The sequence below is a fragment of the Micropterus dolomieu genome, linkage group LG10, assembly GCF_021292245.1.
Source record: "Micropterus dolomieu isolate WLL.071019.BEF.003 ecotype Adirondacks linkage group LG10, ASM2129224v1, whole genome shotgun sequence".
Lineage (NCBI taxonomy): Eukaryota > Metazoa > Chordata > Actinopteri > Centrarchiformes > Centrarchidae > Micropterus > Micropterus dolomieu.
In genome coordinates this window covers 2,257,610-2,284,081 of record NC_060159.1, presented here as the reverse complement: position 1 = coordinate 2,284,081, position 26,472 = coordinate 2,257,610, and the positions used below count along the sequence as shown (strand labels likewise).

Genomic DNA, 26,472 nt, shown 5'->3' with positions numbered 1-26,472 from the left:
TATCTTCCCCCCTCTGCCCCCCCCCCCCCCCCCCCTCCCCCTGTCTCTCTTTAACTCTTTGTGTGGCAATCTGTGCCAGTAAATGTCACTCTTCTTCTCCGCCCGCTGCGCTCAGTGGTCTCAGTGTAATGGGTGTTGAAAAAGGCCAGTTGAAGTGTCCCCGGCCTGCGCGGGCTTCATTTTGCGAAGAAGTGCGTGTTGTGAAAATAGCGCCCATTCATCCGCTGGTCTTGTTTAGCGCTGGCTACTGGTTGCAGTGGAGCCACAGAGTCGATTAGACGGAGAGAGGGCCCTTGTGGGAGGACATTGGGGTCTTTGTTTCACTCTGTCCCAGGAATGTATGTTGTCCGATTTTGACACATCACATCATTGTGGTACTAAGTAACCAGTGCCTGAGAAATGATTAACTGTTGACCCTCGACCAAAAAAAGGGAGATGCCTCTATCTGGTAGACAACAGATAAAACCAGGCGTATCTCGCTGCTATCGGCGCATGCTAACAAGAGAATTAATGAGAGGATACAGCATCCTGTAGACGCTGGCACCATCCATCTCGACTGTCAGGGAGTTGGACAGAAGTTAGTTGGAGACTGATTGATGATGGAACCCCGAGGGAGTGGGCTTAGCAGTTGGGGTCTGACCGCGACAGCTAACGTGTATGGAAGAAACCAGGCGGGCTGGCCGGCCAGGCCCAGCTCCAGGCCTGGAGATAAAGCTGCACTTAGCATTTCAAATGAAGCCAGGAAGGCAAGAGTCAGGAGGTCCTCATACATCTTGATGCTCCCCTGATTGATAAGGTGTGAATTTAATACACCAAATGGCTGTCTTTACAACTGCTCCAGAGCTTAATTATGCAAATGACAGGTGTGTGCCGAATCCACAGGAGACCCAAATGGACCTAAATCACTCAAGACTGAAATAAATTGGTGACGGATGGGAGCTCGTCCTGTCACTGCCAGTGTCTGCCTCCTGTGAATACTAGCATTCTTCCACAGCCCGAGGCTTTTCCTCCTTGTTGTCTTGGCCTGGCAGGTAGCAGTCAGACACACAGATGTGGTTCTCTGCTCAGGATATTACTTCAAAGTACAACTGACAGTGTCCTAAAATGGATCACTTAGGAGGACTTTGAGACATGAGATTTGGAGAAACCAAAATGTTTAGATTAATTATGGTTTACATTGTCATACCATTGTACACGGACTATACAATTTTGCCGACAATAGACAAAACAAGACATTTGAAGATGTCAGCTTGGCATTTGGTGATGGGTATTTTTTATTATTTCTCTGGCTAAACATTTAGAAAAATAACAATTGTAGGGCTATAACTATTAGTTCACATTGTTTTCATTTTTTTTTTTTACCATTTTCTCTTTTTAGCCATGAATTATTTGGTCTAAAAAATGTCAGCAGACAGTGAAAAATGCCCATTGCATGTTTCCATCACCCATGGCAATGTCTTTGAATGAGTTTTTTTTGTGCAACCAACAGTCCAAACTCCAAAGATATTTGGTGTGCTATCATAAAAAAAGACAGAAAACACTAGAAAAGTTGGTTTTGGTGAACTTTTTCCATTTTTTATGTAATTAGTTTTAGTTAGCTGTCCAGGACTATTAGTTTTCATTATGGATTACATATCTGCATCAAGCATAATCATTTACTTTCTCGATGCACCCACTGTCCTAAAAGTAGTTTAGTACTGATGTCCTACATTAGAGGATTTTCAGTATCGCCCCAAAATTAGGCTGTGAGTGCTCTGTATGCTGCATGTAGGTGGACAAAACAAAGAAATAGTGATTTCATAGTACATTTTTGCAGTACAGAGAACAATGGTTATTCAAATGAAAGAAAGGGTGTTACCTTTCAGTTGGAATTACTTTACTGTGAACAGATGTAGACTTATCTCCACCACATGACCAGGAGATATTACTGTATTCCTGTGCAGTTCTTTTACTCTGAGTCCTTCTCATTAGCAGCATGATAGCAGCATTGGCAAGCTGTAATAAAGCGTATTTATTTTACTTCCACATCCAGTGCCCCCTTTTTAAAGATATGCTTCCAGATGAGAAGTAAAAGCGAAAATACGTTGTTTCACAGCGTACACTTGCTTGAGCGGGTGCCAGCAGCACTTCCTGTGGGATCCGGCTGACCTGTCAACAAGTCAAATTAAATACAAAATTCCTCAGTTTATCGTTCACAAAGTAGTCTGGCTTGGTAAATATTTGTCTCAAAGTTACATTCATACGAGCTGCACCAGCTCCTGTGCTGAAACAAAGGCAAGAAAACAAAAGAGCTTTCATGATTTTCTCCGACTGGTTTCCAGGTTTATAGATGTATCTCTGAGGTAAAGATGGGTCTGAAACACACAATCTAAGCACCGAGAGCTGAGCTTAAAGGAGGACACGAGGCAGCCAGTCTCTGGTCACTGGTAATGGGTTTGTCTCTCACCTCTGCTGATAAGCTACAGCTACCGACTCATGCATATATGAATATCAAGCAGCCGATGGGAAAGCTCATTCCACTCAACTGTAGGCACACAAACCTTGTTCAGAAAACACTATTAGGAGCATTGAAAACAAATCTCATGGGGATATTTTCCAAATACTAGTAAGCTTGTGGTTCGTTGCTCTTAACTCCTGAACTCCTGAAGGCTGTTTTTTGCTCAGGGCATAGTCAGACATTATTAAAGTCAGATTATTTTGTCTTCTGAGACACAGCATGTCAGTGGTACTATACATGTTCAAGGACCGCAATGGATGGATAGAGTAATATTGTGATGCAAGGATACAAGACCGTGTAGAAAGGACTTTCTATGCCTTTGTCCTGTCAAAAAACATGTACAGACAACAATCAGCAGGATTACTGGAGACTGATGATAAGGTCCACATTTGACGGTTGTGTTGCAACATCTGGTGACAGGATGAGTTCTGGCTTTTATTTACATTTACTTAGAGATACTAATATTTCTATTTAGAGTACTTTGCGCTGATTCCCAGAGTATGTGCATGCACGGCGTGTTCGGGTTTGACTGAGTAATGACTCTTGAGAACAAAGCGTGTGATTTTAGATGCAAATTACGTCAACCAGCTATTTCATGCAATTTCAAGTCAGCAAGACAAAAACGGGGGAGTGTTGACTTATCAGTATCCTGGTCTTGGAATTTGACCTGCCAGTCCAAATTTGAGACCCTACGTTGCATAACATGAATAGACAGAATTGAAGTAAACAGTCCTCATTCTCACACAAACAAAAGGCATATGGTCAGCCATTCTAGTTAGAGACTTTTTGAACCCCCCCAAAAAGGGAGACCTCCGCGACTTTGCGTCAGATAGCGTTATTTCCAAGGTGACACCGGGGTCTACATTTGTCCATGCATGAGGTCAGTGAATATTAACTTCATTTACACATGGCTGCAGACCAGCGCAGCGCCACAATGGAGGCCTGCCTGTTGTGTTTAGTAACATGAGCACCCCGGCTGACAGGACACTGTCAAGACGGAAGATGGATGATCGCAGCAGTTGACCCCTGATTGCCAGAGGAGTCACCTCTCCGGCCCCCTCTCCCTGCATGACAAAAGAGCCCTCCCCGTGGTGCAGCGGCCCTCATCTCCACTTGCACTAACAGGTTCAGACATCTCCATCGATCTCCTCATCCATACCTCTTGAAATTCTAAACTCTTGCCCTTTTTTAGCTATCCAAACTGTGGCACAGATGTCATTTTTGTAATTGCTTGCCCGCTGACTGCTTGAGAGGAGATGTGATCAGACAGGCGAACTCCATGTCAGAAGACAATGTCTTGTTGTGTCCCTGTGGCATGAGGGGAAAAGTGATATGTGACCGGGCCCGGGGTCTCTCTACCTTTAGAGGCGGTGGGGAGGGCCCAGTTGTCAGTGGAGCTGCTCCTCTGGGAGGACCACTGGCTCTGCACTTCAATCTTCCTTTAAGAGGAGAATCAATATCTTATTACATAACTTTACACTTTTTTTCTCACCTACAGGAAGCAGATCTGTGCTTAGGATGGTTCTGTTGCAGGACATTCTGCAATTTCTTCCGGATACGAGCAGTCTAGATCTGCACAAGCACTTGTGGGCATCAAAGCCGGTGTCTTTTTGTGTCACTGCTCTGGGACCAGCGGGTGGGGGGTGGTGGATTGTGATGGGCGGGGGGGCTGGGTCAGGGAGGTTGGTAGGCATTGGCACAATTCAGAGATAATACTCAGTTGCTGACTGGGGACATTTCCAGCGGCGATTCCGCTTGGGCTGCAGGGGGCTTTGGATCGGTCAGACCTTTGGACCCCGTGCTTTCATCACCAGAATGCAGAGTCCTTCTGTCATCAGTGGTCTCTTTTAGCACGGCTCTCTTTTAAAGCTGACCACCTCATCCTTTAAAGGGCCTTAAGGGCCCTTTCTCCTGTTTCCATGTGAGTTAAATGAGCTAAACAAAAGACGATTAGGTAGGGACATTTTCCATGTCACTGAGAATCCATTTCAAAAAGCTCACTCCGCATGATAGCTTAAAGAAGCAGAGAGCTTTTAGGAGGACTGTGCGCACATCAGAGATGCAGCTCCTGCGCAGGCGGAGTGAGAGGCTATAAATTCACTGATGTAATAAAATGTAAAATATGTAAATTAATCTTAAAATGGCCTTCATTTTCCACCTCTAAATCCGTGCAGTAAATCAGCAGGAGAGATGAAAGAGAAAACAGGTGTTCAAGTTGTTGTTTGTGATTTGTTTTGCTGTCAGCAGCGACTCTAATGAAACTGAAGCAGTTGTCTTTAGTGAGATCATATTATTTTCTCATTTTTATATTTCACAAACCTTAGCAGCTGCATGGTTGTAGATGCATCCTAAAAATGAAAGGTGTGGATAAGATTGGCATTATTATATATTTTTCTTGTCATCAAATCACATGAAAAGACCATAGCCAACTTTAGCCTGTCTCTCAGTATTTTCTGACTCTGCTACCACTCAGCCCCAAACCCAACACAACCTCTAATACACATCTGTTCGAGTATTTACAACAGCAGGATTGTATATGAGGGATCGTCTTAAAAATAAAAGACAGTCTATGGTGTTGGTCTTCTATGAGATTTGTTGACAATAAGACAAGATAGACGTGCTCACTCCCGACTCATCACACTACTACTACATACTTGACGCTTGGTCAAGGCCCTTTGGCATCGCTTTTTAACGCCCTGGGTACCCCTTTTGCGTCATTTTTAGACGTTTAGGGCTCTGCAGTCAAGTCAGCAATGCTTAGCAACAACAAATATGCAACGTCCGGTAAAGTTAGCAACAATAAATGTGCAAGGTCCGGTTACACTTTCAAAATAAAACGCTAGCGTTTTGAAAAATCGCTATTTTGAAATGGCACGTTATTAAAGTTGTGAAACGTTGTGATTTGGTTAGGTTTAGGCACAAAAAGTACTTGGTTAGGGTTAGGAAAATATCATGGTTTGGGTTAAAATAACTATGTACGTCATTTCACAAGTTCACTTATACGTCACAAAAAAATGTAATGTTGACTTTTTGTTTTACCTTGTTCAAAGTCCGGGTTCCAGTCCAGAAGCACTTAATAAACACTTATTCTGGATAATAACAGTTTTATAGGGACTATTTTACTTCCACTGTATTAGAGTGGAGGCAGACTTCAAATGCCACTAGAGGTAACTGTATGTCTCTTCTTTGGGTTAAACTGACCTCTTGAAACTGACAAAATTAAAGTCACTTGTTTCACAGTGAATGTAATCTGAAACAAATATAAATGAATTATGCAAATGAACATAATAGATTACCTCAAGCGACGATAGTCTCGACTTGTTCATTAGTTTGTTGTTTAATACCAAATTGGCCCACTTTTAGTTCAGACTTGTTGGGCTGGCTGGAGCATTACTTTTAGCACTGCAGCAGGAGCATTAGCTTAAATTTTAGTATAACTTAATTAGTGTCTGGCTTTGATCTTCGCTGTGAACAACCAAGCAGCCACTTCCTTTGGGTGTTCTCTGTTCAGAGGGCAAAGCTGCGTGCCCTCCAACACAGTGTAAGGGAATGCTAATCTTCCCTTTGTTTCTCATGGAAAGCTACTTATCTCCCGCTAAGCACAGGTACCTCGGATGAATGGGTTGGTTGTCTGTATATGTGGAGTGCAGCAGCAGCCAGACAGAGCCATTCCAAGTATGTGTGGGGTGAAGGAAGGATCCAGCACAATGTCACATCAGATTCTTTTAACCGCTTTAACTTGTGTTTCAGCTGCTCCTTTTAGTCCGACGTGTTTTTTGGCTCTTTTGTAGCCATGCCCCAGGTTCCCTGCTTCTTCCAAAGCAAGAGGTGTTCGAAAATGAGCTTGTTTGGAAGGGGTTTGACATTGAAACTCAATCTCTGTCCCGTGAAGAGATTTTCAGCACGGCCTCAGTTCTTTTCCTTTTCTTTGAGTGATCTGCCACTGTTTCCCGGAGCTGGATAGGCGCCTCGCCTCTCATAGGTGGGAGATTAACATGTCTGCCGGCAAAATCCAGCTGCAGAGCATCTCTTTCTTTATTGGAAGAAAAAAAGAAAGATTTAGAGCAGTGCAATGGGCTCGGAGGAAAAAGAAAAGGTTGACAAACACCTGCTGCTTTCTTTGTTGCTCCTGTGATCAGACTAAACAAAGCCTGTTTGGAAATAAAAAATGTAAAGATATAAAATACAAAAATGAGCGTAATATCAGAAAATATCTAATACTGTTTTAGAGGGTACAGAGCTTTAAACAAAAGGTTAGAAAGCACTGCAGTAAGCTTAAATAACTCATGTCTTCCTTCAAGGTGCACTTGATTTCTCTAAAACCTTTGCAGCTACACATCACCTGCCAGATGTGATCAATTGAGCTGTCCTTTGGCTTTTCAAGTCGGAGAAATACACTCGGGTAGGATTTTTCTCAGGTCTGCCGGCCTGTGTTGCTCTGACGTTACTCCCAAGATGTACTGACTCTTACATTGCAGGGGAGAACACCACAGGCTTTAGTCCATAAAAGAGACGCAGCCATAGTTCAGCATGCATAAAATGCCAGTAGAGCCTGATGAATGTCCACACCGAGGCCTACTATTTATTGAGGCAAAGAACATAAGTCACATCTAATCAGAGTAACACACATAGGCCCCAGGCTACATTAATGCATAAGAAATAAGCTCTGTGTGAGCTATTGACATCCTCCTCTATAGTCGTAACGCAACGGTCATGGTCCTAATCGTATGCCCTTAAAGTAAAACCGAAAAACATAAAACAGGAGTTGGGTTTTTAAATAGCATTTCATGGTTGTCTGAGCATCCAGCTAGACAGAGGGTATTTTGAAATAGCTGACGGTGAATGTTTATGGCAGTATTAACAACGGATTGCAGTGTAATAGAAGCGATCAGACAAGTTTGAGGGAGAAAATGCTTTTCTTTTTCACAGGCAGCACGAGGTCTGCAACTTGCAAAACTGTCAAGTGCTAAAATCTGGCTTTGAATTTCTGCTCAGATTATTCACTCATTCTTTGGGAGTTCATTATTTGAACTATTTTAGACAAATTAGTCAAATTTCTTGAATGACTGCTTTTGTTTAGACAACATTTAACATTTGGGATTAACCTGTCAAGGAGCAAAAAAGAAAAAGAAAAGAAAGAGCTGCGGGCCCGTATTAAACCTGTTTCTCCCGCTCTCTGGGAGTCTGTGGCTGCTATCCCTTTTCTAGAAAAAAAACACCTTGCTATAGATTACATTTGTGAAAAAAATGATTAAACACTGTTTTGGAAATCTACAACATATACCCTAACACACATAAAAAGAATGTCTTAAAATTACATTTTGACACGGGACGCTTTTCAAGTCAGCACCTTTTTTCCCCCAGGACAAATATTTGTAGAAAAATATCTGAGATCAAATATTCTACACATTTAATATCAGTACCAAAATCTTTCTGTAATCCAAAATAAAGCTATACGAACATATCAAAGAATTCCCTGTCCTGTTCAGAGGTATGCATAGAGGCCAGCTTGTGCAGACAAATGAAACGACACTGGGAGGAAACTCTTATAAACCACAGGCGACAGGCTCCCATCATCCCAGGCCTGTGTTTAGAGTTGATATTTATAAAGACATTTCCCTATCGGAGAGGAAGCGCCCATGGCAAGAGTTTCACAGAAAGCAATGGTGTTTTTTTAAATAATAAAATAAACTGTTTCCTTTATCATGCTTGACCCATTCCACCTGGCATTCATCAGCGGCAAGGCCTGCCTGTTGGTCCTGTCGGCTGCTCTCCTCCCTCTGCCTCTTTTATCACTCTAATGGGGTGCTATCTCCAGGCTGCTCTCTCCGGGTCTCTGCAGCCCCGCTCGGCTCCCTTCGGCGCGCATTCTTTCCACATCCATCCCGACACATGGGCGGATTTAACACATAATCAGACCGGACGGGAGGGCGGCTGGAGAAGGGGGGAGGCCCTGGCCCTGACAGGACTCATCATGCTACAACCGGGGAGACAAAAAAGCCAACACTAGTCATTCTGACTCTGGCTCTGGTTGCCTGCAAAAAACAGAGGGACTCTCCCACATTCCCACAGTACAGCTCACTTGGAGCGTTGTCTGCAGTAATATTGAGACAGATAGGGAGAAACTCAATATCCCAGCTGTCCTGCTTGGACCAGCTACAGTCCTCCATAATCAGTAACGATAAGGATTGTGACCTTGTTTGGATTTGTGGGTTATAAGCAAGCAAGGAAGCTCAGTTTCCAGTTTCTCCAAGACAGGGTATCGTTAGAAGTTTTCAATAGCAGCACCAGCACAATACCTGAGATTTGGTACTAATACCAAAACAACATGTTTCTGCATCTGCATAAAATATATAACCACATGGACCGGACACATGCATCGAACATGGTGACTGCTCGTCTGTGAAAACATCCGCCTATGCACACACCCAGTGTAGTATAAACTCAACCATACCTGGACAGAACCTGACTGAGCATTCTTTGTCTGGTTCGGTCTTGATAGTTGATCCTATGAACTTATTTCAGATGGTAGGCTACCTTTAAAAAGTATTGAGATTCAATCCCCAGTCCTAGAATATACTAGAAAACTAAACAGAAACAAGAAGGGCAAGTTTGGAATTCCGTATGTCAGGCCCAAGGTTAAGATGGCGTCTCACGGTGGCTTTTAGTGGTAACAGGCATAGATTGGATTTGTGTGTTAAAAGCAAGCAAGGACGGTTGTTGTCCGGCTTCTGTGAATAGAAGGCTTCATATCAGTTTAAATTTTTTGATACCTGAAAACTGCACAGAAAAGGGCAGATTTGAAATCCGATCTGTCAGTGAAGGCTGAATAAAAAAAGTGCCATGGCGTCACCTCCAGACACGGGAAATCAGTTTCCATTTTGGCCAGGAAAGGATATGTCAGGCTGTTGCATAAGGAGTCATTGCTGCCCCCCCCCCCATCCCTCACAGTGTCATGACACTGCCAAAGCGTGAGAGAAATTGGATGTAATGCAAGAATGTCAAGCAACTCAGCTTGGAGGAAAAAGAAATAAACAGAGATCTTACAAAAATACAGAAATCCGCTTTTCCCCCTTTTTTTGTGTATGTGTGTCTGCATAAGATAAGGAGACTTTGGTTTATTCTCTGGGTCAATGTGTGCTGTGATTGAGACACTATAGTCACGGGAGCGTTTGATAATCTCTAGCCCACTACTCCGAGGACCTCTCCTTTCTCCGGCTCCTCTTCCTCTTTCTGCATAAAACTGCTGACTGCAGCTCGTCCCCCCACACATCACTGAATGAAAGTGCTTGACCACTGGAAGGGAAATTACAGATGCTGGCTCTGTAGCCTGCCGAGGAGCTGGCTGGAATGTAAGACTTGCATATTTTTTTCCTCTCTGCTTAACCTCAACCCGCTTCTCTAAGGACTAACTAATTTCTCAGTGTCGTAAATAAGACGGCTGTTGTGTCTGCCACTGGGCTCATGTCGTCAAGCACAAGCCATTAGTTGGCCTTTATCTGTACAAGAAGACCAGGCATATAAATTGGGTCCTTTTTTTTCAAGGAGTCATTGTGGATTATATGTTGGACTGTAAGTCCTCTTGTCAAAGTCAATGCAAGTAGTAAAAAGTCTTGTAGTGTTTGTGTGTCAGTGTTTGTTAGTAAAGTGTCAGTCATTTTGTCAGTTAAGAAGGCTACTTGGTAAACAGACTTGATGTAATTGGTTCATAGATATCTCCACTCAGAGGGAAAGTGTTTCTGCAGTCTCACTCACTATCACCCCATCCTGTTGTCTCAAACTAAGAGCGTCTCTTCAGCATCTGGTGCCAGAGACACAGAAACTCGCCAACAGCGAGTCAGTGTGCACTGTGCTGCTGCCGCTGCCGCTGGGACAGGAATGCTGGGCCGGGACGGCTGTGTTTGTACTTGTCACTCAATGCACTGCCAGTGTTGGGTAGAGCTGCAGAAACACTTAGTTGCCTGTGTCATGCAGGCATTCGATTTTTTGAGGCCTCATTTGCTGCCTTGTTGCTTCTGTAAATATTTCCGAGTGCTAAAGCCAGCCTGGTGTACCGATAAACATAGAAAAACGCATAGAAAATTAACTGTGTTTTGCTCCTGAGCATGAGTTAAAGTTCATTTTATTAAAACTGGAGTCTTTTTTAGAGTTTGGGCCATTGTTATTATTAGTTCTGACGTCAATGAACTCACAAACTTTACTTCATAGATTGCAACATAATGGTCTTAATCATTTGTTTTACACTGACAGATTAATAGCTTTTATATTTGGGGGAAAAAAGAGTGCTGGCATTGGACCTGAGTTTGGGTATTGGGATCTGTATTAAGGCTGTGAAAGAAAAACCATACATACGACATAAGAAATAGAAATAATGTGAAAGCTATGAAAACAGAGTGAAGCTGCTATAAACTGGAGTTATTCAGTAAAGTTCTCCCCTGCCCGGCCTTGTACTCATCTTAATCTGGGATGTGGATCCTCTTGTCTGCTGGAGTGGCGGTCGCGGTGGGAGATAGCTTGGTTCCTGCTGGGCTTTTCCCCTCTGCACACCGGCCACCCAGCACATGAGCTCTCAGAAACCCAAAGGCAAACAGACACACTAGCTTATCAGAATGTTTAAACAGACCGGCATGGTGGGAGAAAGCATCGCCTTAAGCTTGATCTAGCCGATCTTTAACCTGCCGTGGAAAACACTTCAGCGTCATTATCAACATCCATGGGGGAGTGTTTACACTGCTTTTCAGATGCTGCAACTAAATATGGTTTTCTTTGCTGTTTGTCAAATGGCATCGCTGATCAGAACTGTAAATACAGTAAAAGGCAGTGGTATATGAAGAGTTAGCAGACTGTGTGTATATATATCGCCCGGTCAGTGTTTAAAACCCACCGCTCGCAGCCTCCTCGTGCCTCTGTTTTCAATTACCGGCTCACAAAGGTAAAGGAAGATTCTAGATAAAATTGTCTTTTTTCCAAAAAAAAAGTCTTGTTTCACGAGGCTGTGGCAGTGCGATAAATGGAGAACGACAGGCTTTCGTGTACTCCACTCTCGAAATGTTACAACAAGCAAACTGGGATGCCTCTGTGCCGCCTTCTTATTCCAGAACTGTCACAGGAGGTGAGATCTGTAATGGGGGTGTTACAAAAATCATTGCTCATTTCCCCAAGTGGCTCATGTAAAATCCATTTTTGGTGTAATTTGATTGATTGTTTGATTGTATGCAGAGCTATTCACGGAAGTATAGATTTCTTGCCGATTGTTTAAGACATCATGTGGCCTAGATTGCAGTTTTTCACCAGGCTTAGCTCTGTTTCGCACACACACTGTGGATTAGTCGACTTCGAGGCTAAAATAGCCATCTCCAGAATAGACATTTTACTCCTTACTGGTATTTAAACATTAACAGATGCATGTGATTCACAGCGAGGTTGCAGTGAATCACTGTATTTTGTTGGCAATTACGTTGTTCCTTTGTCATTACTTGCTTTCATGGCTCTTTTGGGACCTGAGAATCATTTGCAACTTCTGAAACATGGTGGGAAGATGAATTATTTGGGTTGAGTGTAATTTTTAAATTACTGTCTCACCACACAGGCAATGATGAGTGTTCTTTCATTAGTCATATCAGTCTCAAGTTTTTTTACCGTCTTGGTCAAAGGTGCAGTTTTGAAATGATCCATGTGCTTGTGCTCGATAATCTCTCCGCTCGACTGAAGACTGTTTCCTCTCAGAGATAGGACTTGTTATAAACAAGACAGACCTCTCCACTGACCTGAGGATTCATCAGAATAAAAATAGCCTTGTTATTTCACTCTGCGAGTGAGAGGTTGTAGTTTATCCCTGAGCAAATTCAACATGGGGTTTGCGATGCCGTTTCATGGCTCAGCCTGCTTGATGAAGCCAGAGGGGGCAGGTTGATTCAAATACTGGCTGCTTCAAGATGAGAACACAATGGTTTGTTCTGTCATGCCCTGTTCGTGTTTGCACAGGGCTAATATCACCTCCAGACATTCAGAGAGAGAATAAAACTTGCTGTGAGAATTCCAGGTATCTCTTGAGCTTTTGGTTAAGGGTGGGTATCATTTTATTTATTTATTGGTTGGTTCCAGCACAGCAGGATTAACCCATTAAGGGCCAAATTAAGTGTGGGCTGCCACGATTCATTTATTGGCTGATTATCGCAGATGTGTCAGTGTTGGTATGTGTCGGCTGATAACTAACAAGACATAACAGTACAGAAATGCCAAAACATGTTTGATTTAATTTCTAAACAGCGACACAAACAGTTTGTCCCCCAAAGAGACAAGTTCAGTTTTCTACTGTTAAACGTTAGGACATATTTTGGTCACAATTCTTTGATAACTAAATTTGAGGGACACTTATCAACAACTTATGTTTTCAACTTTTAAACATTGGTATCAGTTTAAAACACCGCACTTCGTGTTTACATTCTTAGCTGTCTGCGCTGGTTTTATGTAAACTGCAGTGAACGTTTCCCCCTGACAAAAGGAAATACATTGTATTGTACAGCTGAGCAAATGACAACAGGGATAAGGCACAATTCATGGGATCCAAAATGTTTGTCAAAAAATGTCAAGCTTCAGGATCTAATCAAGTGCTCGGTGGTAACTTTTTTCCCCCTCTAAACTCTAAACTTAAAACTTAAACTTAAAAAGTTGTAACAGTTATCCAAATGAATCAGACTCTTGAAAGGAAATTCACTCTGTGGGACTTTTCATAACTCGTTTTCAAAAAGTGAATATGACAAATTGTAAAAGTGAGCACCACACCCCACCTGTTTTTCATTTTAGCAAATGACCTTATACAGAGATTTGGGAGTCACTCATACTTTTCTTGAGATCCCCACATAATACTGTCTGTGTAAACAGGGTTCATTACTCAGATTTCTTTGTCTTTGTCCTGTCTTTGCCTCGGCCTCATTCTTTCATTTGTTCCCTCTGCAGCGTGCGGTCGCGGTTTCTACAAGTCTTCCTCCCAGGACCTTCAGTGCTCTCGCTGTCCGGCGCACAGCTTCAACGACCGTGAGGGCTCCTGGCGCTGCGACTGTGAGGACGGCTACTACAGAGCACTCTCTGACCCTCCGTCTGTGGCCTGCACAAGTAAGTCTTTCCTGCCGTCGCTAGGTAAACATAGTGCAGATCGCTTGCCGGGATCTGAATTTAAACAGCCACACATGCAAGGGAAAAAATCACTCCAGACCTGTTCAGTCAGTCTGCAGTGGTCTCATGAAAGTCCCAGATGTGTTCCATAGCAGTTCCTCTGCCTCCCAGTTTGTCATTATAATTATGTTTGCAGGCTTCCATGTCTGTTTTCTGTCTTAGCTGCTTGCTAATGATGAGAGGAGCAATTTGCCATTTCCCGTCTGAAAGATTGCAATTACAGTCAGCAGCGGCAGCCCAGGCAGCACCCTGCATCTTCATTTGTCCTGGCCGGTTATGTGACAGCCATTGATGGCTTATTTACACAGACCGGGGGATTCAGGCTGAAGGGTGGGGCTAATTTGCTTCCTAATCCAAAAAAAGGTTTATTTCAAGGTGCTGCTGTATGCTATTGGTTGTTATTTGTTGTCTCCAGCTACCGTGCACACCCCAGCGGGGCAACGTTAGCACTCTGCTTTATCTCTGGTGGTAAACAGCAGCCCTAACCGTAATCACTGCACCTTATCTGTGTGCCTTCATTCTACTGATAATGTATCACAAAACTTCTAGATAGGCCCACAGGCGTTTGGCTGCTAGATACACACACCTCTGTCATTCATTTTTGACAAATCTATTAAGAATGAGGGCGTATGAATTAACATTTCAGATTGTGCTAATTTATTTGTACCATTTTCTGCTGATTTTAAAACAACATAAACAGATATGCATATGTTGGAAAATCAGCATGCCTGGTTCACATCCTGAACAGTGGCGCTTTTTCCCTGAACACCCAAAGTAGGCCAAGTTAGAGTCTTTAATGTTTGTGTGTGTGTGTGTGTGTGTGTGTGAGAGAGAGACTGCGGGTGAGATAATATGCAAACAGAAGAATGTTATAGCGCTGCATTGGCTTGTATTATTGGCTATGCATTCAATCACAGAATCAAAGAGAGGATTAAGCAGCTTGGGGTTTGGACTGATATGAAAAATCAGTCTTTGTCATTTATGGGTGTCTGTGAAGCCGTTTGTTTGAGCAACATCTCTGTTGACTCATATTTTAATTCAAAAAGTTTGTAAGATAGAGGGTTGCAAGAAAAACATTTTTAGATCGTAACTTGTAGAAGGAAGTTATTGCTCTCTCATTATCGAGCTGTGATTTCCCTCAAGTACTATCTATCATTAAAATGTCAGCCCTTTTATTTAGCATTTTGGCATGCTTGTTTCCTCTCCATGCTTGAAAACTTTGGAGGAAATGTTCTCAGTGCTTTGGCCTGTCTCAGACTGCCCCCCCTGTACATTTACTAGGGTACTATCCAGAGATCCGGCCATTTCCTTTTTGCCCCATTGCTATTACACTCTGTTTGTGGGCCCAAAGAACTTTTTCTTCAATAACTCCGAATGGAAATGTAACTGATGTGACACCTCTATGAAGCGCTGCCTGGTAATTGCATCACATGTGATTGTCTGAACAGTGGTCTTATACATTTCAGTGTAAAGTGATTCACTACATGCTAAAATATAGCAACCCCTGTGAGACACCCTTTCATTTTCTTAAAATAGCTTGCAGGCATTATTATCACTTGTCATTTAAAGTAATTTTGTAAAGGGGAAAAATACAAATAAAAAGTTGAGTTTATAATAAATAAAACACTTTGTTGCTCAATTCAGTACACTCTGGTTTTACTGCCACAGCCTCACTTGGTCTGGTGTGACTAGTAGCAGACTTTAGAAAGGTTCTGTATTGCTTTGTAACTGGCATCACTGAGTCAGTTGGCCAACTTGTGTCTCTACTTGTGCTACTGTTACACTACATGTAGCATGTCACAAATTAACATTTCAATGGTTTTATCTCAAAAAGTAAACATAGTGTACCTCAACAGCAGACATGTTTGTATGCTGCTTGTGGTAAGATTCCTTTTGGTCTGAGTCATGCCAATGATGATGTCTTTAAATCAACTAACTCTTGAACTCTCAGTTACATAACCTTTTCATGAAGGGGCACACAATGTAGCCCGTAATAGTTCCTAACAGGTAAGAATGGCAAGATTCTTACCAAAATTGTTGGTTTTGAAAATGACCGGTGTCTTGTTAATGAAATCAGTGAGCTCCATTGGAACATAATAAGGTACTTTGCTCAGATTTCTCTGTTAACTCCATTCCCATCACCGTCTGACACAAACCAGGACATAACTCAGGCTAAGCAAATCTGGGGCCGGCCAATGACCACAAGCCACCAATCTCTCTGTTTAGCACAGAGGCAACCATACAGATCCTGTTCTAAAAGACAGGTCCATTACTCACTTCTCCAACCATCCTAATCGGATGTTAACGCTTCACTCTAACATCGCCTACTGATCAAGGGCAGGACTCACACAGAGTGATGAGAACAGGAGAAAGTTCCCACTTCTTTGCAATGTCCTCTGGCTGTTCCCTTCTGGGTAATCACCTTGGCCAAGTAGCACAGTAATTACTGAAGTTGCCTAATGCACACTTTCCATTATTCATTTTCATTAACTTCGAGTCCACACTTGATGACCCCATACCATTATATGTAAATATGTATTTTTAACTTGTATGAATAGCTTCACCCTCCTCCTCATTCACCCAGTGCAATTTTTGCACAGCTTTCTGTACGTGCATTTCCTCATTCATCGCTGGATTAAGTCACTGTGACCAACAGTCACTGTGATTTTCTTTTTTTCAAGCCTTATCCAGACCAGGAGTGAATAGTAATTGAAAATGAATTTGCACTGCCTGAACAAATAGCTTGATTGACAGATTGTTTTAAATAGGGGTTTGTAAAGCTACCATATCGTATGCCTTAGCAAAACAGTGAGATGGATCTCTGGCACACAGAGATTAAGAATGTGTCTATGAGGATTTGAAAGAAAATGAAGTTGTAATGTGGGGACATGAAAAGCCAAATCCGTGCTGAATAAAGATGAAGGAAGAAGTTCCAAAAACATAGCTCCAAATACATTGTTTCCCATGTGTTGTGTGTTGAGAGTGGGCGGAAGAAAGAAATGCGTTGTTTGTTGAATGTTTGTCCACGCCGTACATATGCAAAGACATCGAGATATACGGGGACGAAACATTTTCTCCAGAAGCAAGGAACAGACTGGAGCTGCTGACAGGTCGGGGAGTGGGCATCAATCACGCAACAGCTGTGAGCAGTACTGGTGCAGGCTAGAGGCTGAAAAGGGCAGTTGTGAGCAGTCGTCTCCTCCTCCCAACCCCCCTTAAAAATGTGCCACCTCAACAAGTTGACATCCGTCACAGGGTCAGTCCTGCCTGGAGTTGCTCTGGGACTGGGAAAGGGCTGCAGAATGTAGAGGCTAGTGTTGCTACCAAAGATCAGATCCAGTGTCCAGCACAATATCTAAACATTCATACACAACTTCTGTTTTTTATTCTACTCTCAGACTGAAGCTCACTTTAAGAGGAACTCAAGTGTAATCCACCCATGTCTTATTTTTGTAGTTTCAGCCATCATTTCCGTTGTCATGCAGTTGTCCTTTCAGATGGGATTATTATTGATTATTATTGTCTGTCTGATAGCGTTGCTGCTTGAGTTCCTTGCCCCATCCGACCTTGTTGTAGCAGCGTCGCCATGTTCCCACAATTCAGCAAGAAGGCCCAGGGGCAAAACCTAGCTGTGAGCCCCTTCTTGGGGTTATATTTTGATTGAAAGCAACTTATCTAAAAATATGCACTATAAAAGCATTTTATCAACTACATTTTTTAAGATGCAAAATCTAGATTTTGACTTGAGGCATTTTTACATGTCAGAGCCTCAAGAATATGGAAATGCAGGAAAGGTTTATGTTTTTTGTAACAAGTATGGTATAGGTATAAATGTAGAACAAATACCCGTACCATTTAAATTTATATTGTGCTTCAGTGAACCAAACACATTTACAATGTATCAAATGACCACAATGTACTTGCGCCTTTGGGGACCATAGAGGTCTTAGGTCTCTGAGCAGTTGTTCGCTTGGCCTAGTTGGTGCGTCATCCGTCCATCCATCCATTATAATAGAATCAATAGAAGTTTTACCTTGAACTATACTAATAAGACACAAGTTGTAATAAACGAAAACAATCCCTTTAGATTTATTCTGGGAAATACAAAACATATCACCGAACTGACCAAAACTGAATGCCACACTAAACTAAACTTGGATCCAATATTTGGAAATAATGCTGATCAAAACATAAAGCCTTATGTCCCCATGCTGGTCACGCACATGGAAATTCAATGTAAATTACTGCAGGTGTTTTTGTCCACATTGTAATTAGAAGACGCCACGCAAATACGGATTGCAGCCAGTTCACTTAGAACAAGATTCACAAATACCACCACTAATAAGGAAACCTAAGAGTTTATGTCTGTGTTTAGTTTGACCAGTCACAGTGACGTTGGTCATTGTTGTAAGACTGATTGTTTCACAGACAGGCCCTACAGCTTTAGCTCCTCTTCTGCATGGCTTCCCTCATACAGGTTCTACTGCAGCCACATCATTAGAGGCTAGGTCAAGGGGTCACAGCACACATTTGTAGAGAGAGGATTACCTCATGGGTGATTTGAATACCACTCACCCCTGCCGCCCCACTCCCCTCAGCTCTCCAATTAGAGCACAGCCAGCTAATAGGCTGTGGAGGGTTAAGTCAGCCCCCGAACTCCTCTGAAGGCCGATAAGCACTGGATTCTTCTCTCCTAAGCTTGGATTTACACAGGTCTCACAACTCGGCACAGAACGGAGATGGGCTTTGAAACATGACCTAAAAACAATCAGCTACTATACTGTGTTTTTTTTATATGGTGGATTATTAGATGTGCTTCTGTGCAGCTGAAGACCACATGGGAGTTCTTTGTTTATTACACAAAATCACAAGTTCCATGTAAGCATGCAAATGATGTAGCAGGAAACATAAACTGTGCATGCACATATTCCATTTTTATGCACAACAATAAAAACTCTCTCACACACACACACACACTCAACCATGCTTGGTCACAATGGCAGTGTTGGAGGGAAGCTAGCAAGTGATTGAGACGTTTCAGGCTGTGGGGGCACTGGCAGGCTAATCCGTGAAATGAAACTTGACTGGGAGGAGGGGTGAGAGGAGAGAACACGAAAAGATAACAGAGTGGGGGAGTGAGAGACAGACAAAAAAGAGTAAAAAGAAGAGGGAGAGCGACAAGCCCTAGAGCTATAGGGATGAGCAGACAGACAGCGGAGGGCGCAAATCTGTGCTGTAGGTGAAGACTCCAGTCCAGACAGAGCATTTTCAGCGAAAACAAAGTGACGCCAAGGCAGAAAGATAGGATAGAGAAGCAGGCATTCAGGATGCTTTATAACAAAATCGGTCAGATGATGCGTCATCCTGTCATGTCTCGACGGAGAAATGTGTAAACCTTTTTGTAAGTGGCCACATGCTGGACAGAAGGTTTGCCTCTGTCGCCTTCTTCCTCTGACTTTTATCTCCCGCCAAGAACTCTCCAAGAACTCTGTAGTCTTTGACAAGCAAATCATACTCTTTCAGACACTCTCCTCACAAGCATTCATGGCATTGCACTTGTTGCGTTCTACATATGAAAAGTGACAAATGATAAAGAGAGCTGAAGGACACTGAGGGTCTTTAAAGGAAGAAAGGCAAAGCTTGCAGGGTCGTGTGATCTGAAAAAACAAGACAAAGATCACACGGATCCAGGGTCAGTCTAATCTAATTTTCCTTTTGCATCTTGTTGCAAACAAATCACCGCTTTGATGTGTGGCACCTGAGAGTGGCACAAGCAAAATGAGATGTTATCACCACTTACCGTGGCCATGGAAATGCTACAATAAAAGATCCCTGAGCTTCAGGTGGGTGGTATGCGAGTGTGCACATGTGCGTGGGCGTATGTGCCGAGGCACACCTTCCCCTTTGTCCGCGAGGAAGATCGAGAGCGCGGGTCGAATGTCAGTGCCAAGGCTGAAGTCGAGTGCTGCTATCAGCAGTCACTCGTCTCCACTTCACCTGCCACAGGTGGCTCTTTCATCTTCCCAGTCCACAGTCTGTCTCTTATCTTACCCGATAATCATGAATATGGATGTCTCCATTGAGCCCCTCGGTTCTAATGGGTGGAGCAGGGAAAAACAACTAAGTGCTGTATTAATGAGCCTGAATATTGTGATAGCAGTTTTGGGCCTATGCATATGTATGACCTGTTTTCTTAGTTAATGTGACAAATTTAATGAGTTGCGAGGTCCCTCCCCAAGATTCCCTCAAAGAATATTTCCTGAGGAAAACAGAAAGGTTTAAATCCCCAGAGAACCAAATAAAGATGTTCTTAAAACATTCACAAACAAAGAATACAAGTCATATAATCTTTACTGCGTTAGGAGGAGTTTATTTATATCAACATCGGAGCCATAAAAGCCAACAGCCTGGAATTTGAAAGATGAAAGCAGCAATTTGTTATTCATTGTTTTACGAGATGAGCTAATCTCTTCGCCATCATGTGGATATTTACAGGCAAATGGTCTGTGGTCCTGTGCACTTTTAATGACATGGAGCTAGTTGTTATTGTATGTCAAGTGAAATTGTAAATCGCAGCTACAGGGCAGTGATAATCCAGGTTTAAATCTTGTTGCTAAATTCTGTGGGTGAGTCAGTCTTTCAGTTCTTTTTGGAAGACATTAACTTTAAGTGTCTGCTGTCTACATGATATACCTTTCCAAGGAAACCCAGTAAAGCCACTGTCTCCAGCTGGGAAAGCTGGATTTTGGAGAGTGATTGTCTGTGGCCCCTGTTTCACTGCTAAGCATTTGTCTGACCATGTAACCATCTCAATCATTCTCATAGCAGCTGCAGATTTTAAGCTGTTAACAATTGCTATGTAAACAAAGCCCTTAGTCCATCTGGATGAATCACTGGCTATGTTTGCATGCATGAGTACACTGTAAAAAAGCATCAGGTTGTTCCAAAATTAAGACAAAAAACATTGAAGTCAAGATTCATTTGTCATTCATCAGGTGGCACCAAACATAATTCCAAATTGAAGTTAATGTAGCGTGTGTGTGTGTGTAAACAGGTATTAGTTTGCTGCTGCGACAGACATCAACTTTATCTTTAGGTTGGTGAAAGAAAAGATGAAGGTAGCTTTGAAAGTTTGATTTAACTGAACTATTACTGATGGGTGTTTTAAATTTGATTGGATTTAATTGTACTGAATTTAGGTAACATATTTTAGTACAGCTGCTTCAAGTTGGATATCTAATTTGTTACCCTGTCAAATCATTACGACTTTTGCTGTACTGCTAGCAGCTTCATTAAGTCACGATCAGTGCAAACGCATGATTATAAGATCTCTGGTTGAAGTGCTTTGACACATGAAATAAAATGACAAATAAAAAATAACGAAGAAGGCTTTCTGAATAATTTTAAGCCAAACACAGTGCAGGCTCCGGTGCTAATTAGCTAATTAAATTATAATTTTTAGCAACTTAATTTTCTAAGTTCATTAAACAATCAATCTGACATTTACAAAAAAGTAAATGGTAAATGGACTGTACTTGTATAGCGCCTTTCTAGTCCTCCAACCACTCAAAGCGCTCTCCACTACATATCACATTCACCCCATTCACACACATTCATACAGTGATGGCAGAGGCTAAGGCACCAGATGAACCCACTCTACATCCTTGGTCACATCCCCCCCAAAACTATTTTTAGAAAAAACTTTTTGTATTGTATGTTCTGAAATGTTTTTGAATGTGATAACTAGACCATGTAAGTGGACCTGACTTTAAACGGAAAAACCCTTTCACTGTAAAATCGTGTAATCAATTTAATGGTAATATTTTATAGTGTAAAGGATGAGGGGAAATGGAAGTGAGGGGGTTAGATGGGTGTGCTGTCCCAGTAATGACAATTCATAAAAACAGAGACATAAAAGCTGTGTTGCATGAACTCTGACTGAAATTATTCTCCCTTTGAAACTTTGGGCTTCATCCTTGATTTCACAGCCTTCTGACACTGACCTTGGTGCCTGCCAGAGCTGACTTCCTTTCAGTGTACCTGTGCTATTTTTTTTATTATAATTGAGTGAGTGTTTGGCTCTAGGGCTGGACCTGGCATGTCCTATAGTGTTTTTTCTCTCTCAGAGAACAGGGAAAGCACAGATCCAGTCAGTGCACACTCTTGGCTGTCACTTTCCTTGGCACCCAGTTATTTAACTCCGGCTTTGTCCATGTTCTCTGACAGGACCTCCCTCAGCGCCACAGAACCTGGTCTACAACATCAACCAGACCACAGTTAGCCTGGAGTGGAACCCGCCGGCTGACACGGGCGGCCGCAACGACGTCACCTACAGGGTTATATGCCGGCGCTGCAGCTGGGAACCCGAGGAGTGTGTTCCGTGTGGACCAAATGTGGGATACTCTCCTGCACAGTCAGGATTAGTAGACACTTATGTGACCGTCATGGATCTGCTCGCCCACGCCAACTACACTTTTGAGGTGGAGGCTGTCAACGGGGTGTCAGACCTGAGCCGAACGCAGAGGCTGTTTGCTGCGGTTAGCATCGCTACTGGTCAAGCAGGTGAGGACTCTTACACCAAAGTGATGTTGATTTGCACATGCACTTGCTATGGAAGGAAATGTGGAGTTTATATCAGAAAACAGTTGATGTTTTCTGGATATTTGCTCATTTATTTCAGTGTGAAGAAATAGTTCAACATTTTTGGGAAATACATGTATGTGTTCACTTTATTTCCAAGAGTTAGATTGATAGCACTTTAATGAATGTGTGTTGATGTGCCTAGCTTAGCGTAAAGACAGGGAGCAGGAGGAAACTATCCTGTCTCTTTTCAATGTTCAAAAATACACCTACCAACACCTCTAAAGCTCCCCAATTAATGCACTCTATCTCATTTATTTAATCCATACACAAACATTTTATGGTAACCAGCGCTGCAGCCAAAGATTTTATTTTATTTTATTGGACAGTAACACAAAGAAATGCATTAAAAGATGCCATTACAGTGACAATATACATTTATCTGAACTGATGAGGATAGTTACAAACTTACCTGTACCCTGTACAATCAACCCTTACAAAATACGACCAAAAGACCTAACACATCCCAATACAAATAAATAAAAATTAAAAATAAAAAAATAAAAAAGATGCTAAACTGTTATTTATCAAGGAATTGTTACAACCCGTCAAAAGCAAATTGTTGCCTTTAGGTTTCTGTTTGATAATGGATTAAACATACAAGGTACAATAGATAGTCATTTTCAGAACTGCTAGCTGCCAAGACAGGCTAACCTGACTTCAGTTTTGTACTTGAAGCACAAAAACTGACGACATGAGGTTGGTTTTGATCTTCTTGTCTGACTCTCACAAACAATGTGAATAATCACATTTTCCAAAATGCTAAACTATTTCTTTGAAGCTGAAGTTGTAATATGTTTGGCTCAGACACATGCACAGCTCCAGCTGAGAGAGCATTAGGCATTAGGAACATAGCGATTGACAGTTTAATTTTAAAAACCTCTCATATGCAAACTACAGTAATGATTCCCTATTAGCATTAATGAGCATACTCTGATATGATACACAATAAAACCAGTATGCATATTACCCAGATTAATTTAATGTGTATATCTGCACTACAGTGGCAAACATTATTAGCTTAGCAATGATACAGACTCCCAGTGGTACCTAAAGAGCCGGTACTGTATTTGCAGCTCAGTCTCAAGGGAATCTACCATAATTAAAATGCTGTGTTTTGTGGTGACAAACTCTAAAGCCTTTTTTATTCATTATTTCTATGGATCCACCCAACACGATTCCTCTTTCATGCTTGAGCATCCATGAAACACAGTTGGTCCAAAAGAGTGTTCTGACTATGGTGATTAAAAGGAGTCTGCAAAGAGAGCACTGAAGCTTTAGCTGGATGTATAACCTCTGTCTCTGGCTAACTACACATGCCCTCTGCCGTTTGACAGCCAATCACGTCCTGCTGCTTTGACATCATCATCATATTGGTTTAGTCAGTCACATTCCTGAGATCTTTTTAATGTTAAGTAAAGCTGCTTACCCGCCACCTTTCTCTTAAAATATACAGGACCTGTGGTTTGCCACAAAAACGTTTTATTGCACAGTAAATATCTCAGTTTACTACACATTTGTATGTGTGAGAGAGACAGAAAGAAAGAAAGAGGCATTCAGTTGAATGGATGCGTGCGGGATGATTTATTTCATGATGCTCGCTTCGTGACAGAGACACGCGCTGGAATGTGCTGAGGGGTTGCCTGGCCAAGGACACGAGGGTGGCGGGAAGAGGACAAGCTGCAAGAAAAAGCCAAAAAAAAACAATTAACACATGCTCTTTTAGAGTCCCTCATAATTATACGTGGCATGTTGACAACAGACAATTACTCAGTTAACCCGGTGGAATATTTAGCCATTAGCTATTGTGAAAGAACGTGCCAAGATAGTGTCATGTTTATTATTTCGAGAAAGTGGCACCATTTAGAGTGCTATAACACTGTAATCAGGGTAATTGGCCATGGTGGATCAGATTGCTGATAATTTGGTTGATCAGTTCCATTAAAGTTTTGATGTGTGAATGTGTTTGCAATCCTCAGTATCTATACGTTTACTCATTTTCATAAAAAAAGATCACAAAGATCCCTCGAATACTTGATACTTGAAAGGAGGTCAGCATTTGCCCAATAGCGATCTAACGCTGGATGAATGTTTTCCCACTAAATTCCTATCAAAGAGATTTGTTTGATTGAGAAATGTGGACCAAAAATCAATGTAAGTCTATTGTGCAGGATTATAACACATTGGCAAGAAGTTAATATAATTTCTCATTGACTTTACCCGTGCATGTCTTTCCTGGCCAGTTTGAGTAGGTCTAGGCACAAAAGTACTTGGATAGGTTTGACAAAATTTGGGTTAAAATCAGACTTTGCTTTGACTATAAAAATGGTTGTGTAACATACTCCTCCACGATCTGATGCATTAAAGCAAGAGAAAGGCTTTGTTAATTATTAACGTGGGCTACTGGCATATGACAGGCGTATTAGGTTACCATTACACTGGGTTTGAGAGTACATTTACAGCAGATTATAAGCTGTCAGTAGTTGGAGACTTGCAAAAATGACGCGTGGGCATCTGTGGGTCATAGTTAAAAGAAAAGTTTGGCTGGTTGTTGTGGGAAAAGGGGAATGAACAGCTGTCTCTTCTGTCAAATTAAGGACTTTGTTGATCTATCCATCCATCCTGACATCGTTTCTAAGAAGTTTTGTTTGGAAAGAAAAGCTGGTTTCTGCGATCTGAAAATAGTGGTGGAACTACAGTCAAAACTCGACAGGAGCACAAGTGAATGTTCCGGCATTAGGTTGATGCTGATGGCCTTGTGATGAATCTCTCTGGTTTCCCATCTTGAGCGGACATTATCTCCGCGCTGCAGGGCTCATTGTCCTGCTCACTGGACCCTCACTGGGTCCAGCGCTCTTTGGGCTGTTAAGGAATGCTTGAGCGATTTGTAATTTGGAATGTCGGAGCTTCCTAAAACAGTCGGTCCATCCTGAGCAAGCATGCAGGACTGTCTTTAGAGAATGGCTGTATTATTAAAGCTTTTATGGCTCATCATTCAGAATTGATTAACCTTTGCATGCTGGAGAGCCATAGCACGGAAAGAACCTTAGAACGAGAAGCCCTCTCCTCATCCCTCTCCAGCTCCACCTCCTGCACGATAAGCAGCGTGAACATAGGCTCGTAGCTGGTGACTGGAGGAATGAACATAGAGTGTGTGAATGCAGATGGTGATCCATCTGATGAGGAATTCACACCTCCCCTAATTACACCAAAGGAAAAGTCTGGAGCAAGGCTGAAGCTACATAAGGTGTTGAGTGCTTATTGTTCCCAGAAACCTAATTACCTCTCAGCTCTGTCTTAAACGAGTTTAGGTAGAGGCTGTGAGGTTGGAGGCTTGATTTCGCCATCTCCGTCCTCGCAGCGGCTGAATAGAAATTTGTTGTGTTGAGGATTTTTGCCAATCAAAACCCCGCCACTGTGCGCTGGAAGTTAAGAGTTAGTTCCAATCAGCTCTCCATTGTGAGTCAACGGGGCCACAGAGCCGCCCCCAGAGGCCCTCCATGCCTTAGCTTTCCTGAAGCGTACTTGTAAACAAGGCCTTTTGTTCTTCCAGCACACTTGTGAGTGGGCACTGCTCATAGAATTAACCATTAATATTTATTCAAGCGGGCGTTCACATCTCTGAGCCAGAAAAATCACTGTGGAGAAGGGCACAGAAATAGGATTTGAAATTGGTTATGGGAAAGACTACAGGACCTGCGTGTGTGTGTGTGTGTGTGTGTGTGTGTGTACATGCCGTGTGGACATGTTCGGTTTGATACCACTGAAATGGGGTTTAGGTACAATCAGCTAGAGGTGTAAACTACATAATGAGTGGAAGAAAGAGCCTGTGGAAATAGATTTTAATGTTGACCGCTTGTATTAGCCAGCAGCACAAAGCCTGTTACATTAAGATAGCAACTTTCACAATAAAAAGCCGTGCTTTAAAGTATTCACAGGCTCCAAGAGTGAGTCAGAACAGAAAACAGGACTTGGCCAGATGCATTATTTAGACTGTGGTGAGTTTTACTAAAAATGTCCCAGAATGCCAACAATGCCACGGCCATCATTCCAAAACATTTGATAAGATAAAGACATCATTTCAAATTAGAGCCCTTTTGAGAAATTGAATGCGTAACATTGCTGACAGTCTCTGTTAAAATTTTGTCATTCACATATTT

General features: G+C 42.2%; 1 protein-coding gene across 2 annotated transcripts in view; it reads left to right on the top strand.

Annotated features, from left to right (window-relative positions):
- epha7 (eph receptor A7) overlaps positions 1–26,472 on the top strand; it is a 96,770-nt gene that overhangs the window by 22,035 nt on the left and 48,263 nt on the right. For both annotated transcript variants that reach the window (XM_046060088.1, XM_046060087.1), the window contains exons 4-5: positions 13,457–13,612; positions 21,899–22,234. In XM_046060088.1, the coding sequence (XP_045916044.1) occupies positions 13,457–13,612; positions 21,899–22,234 (492 nt within the window). The remainder of the gene's footprint in view (positions 1–13,456; positions 13,613–21,898; positions 22,235–26,472) is intronic.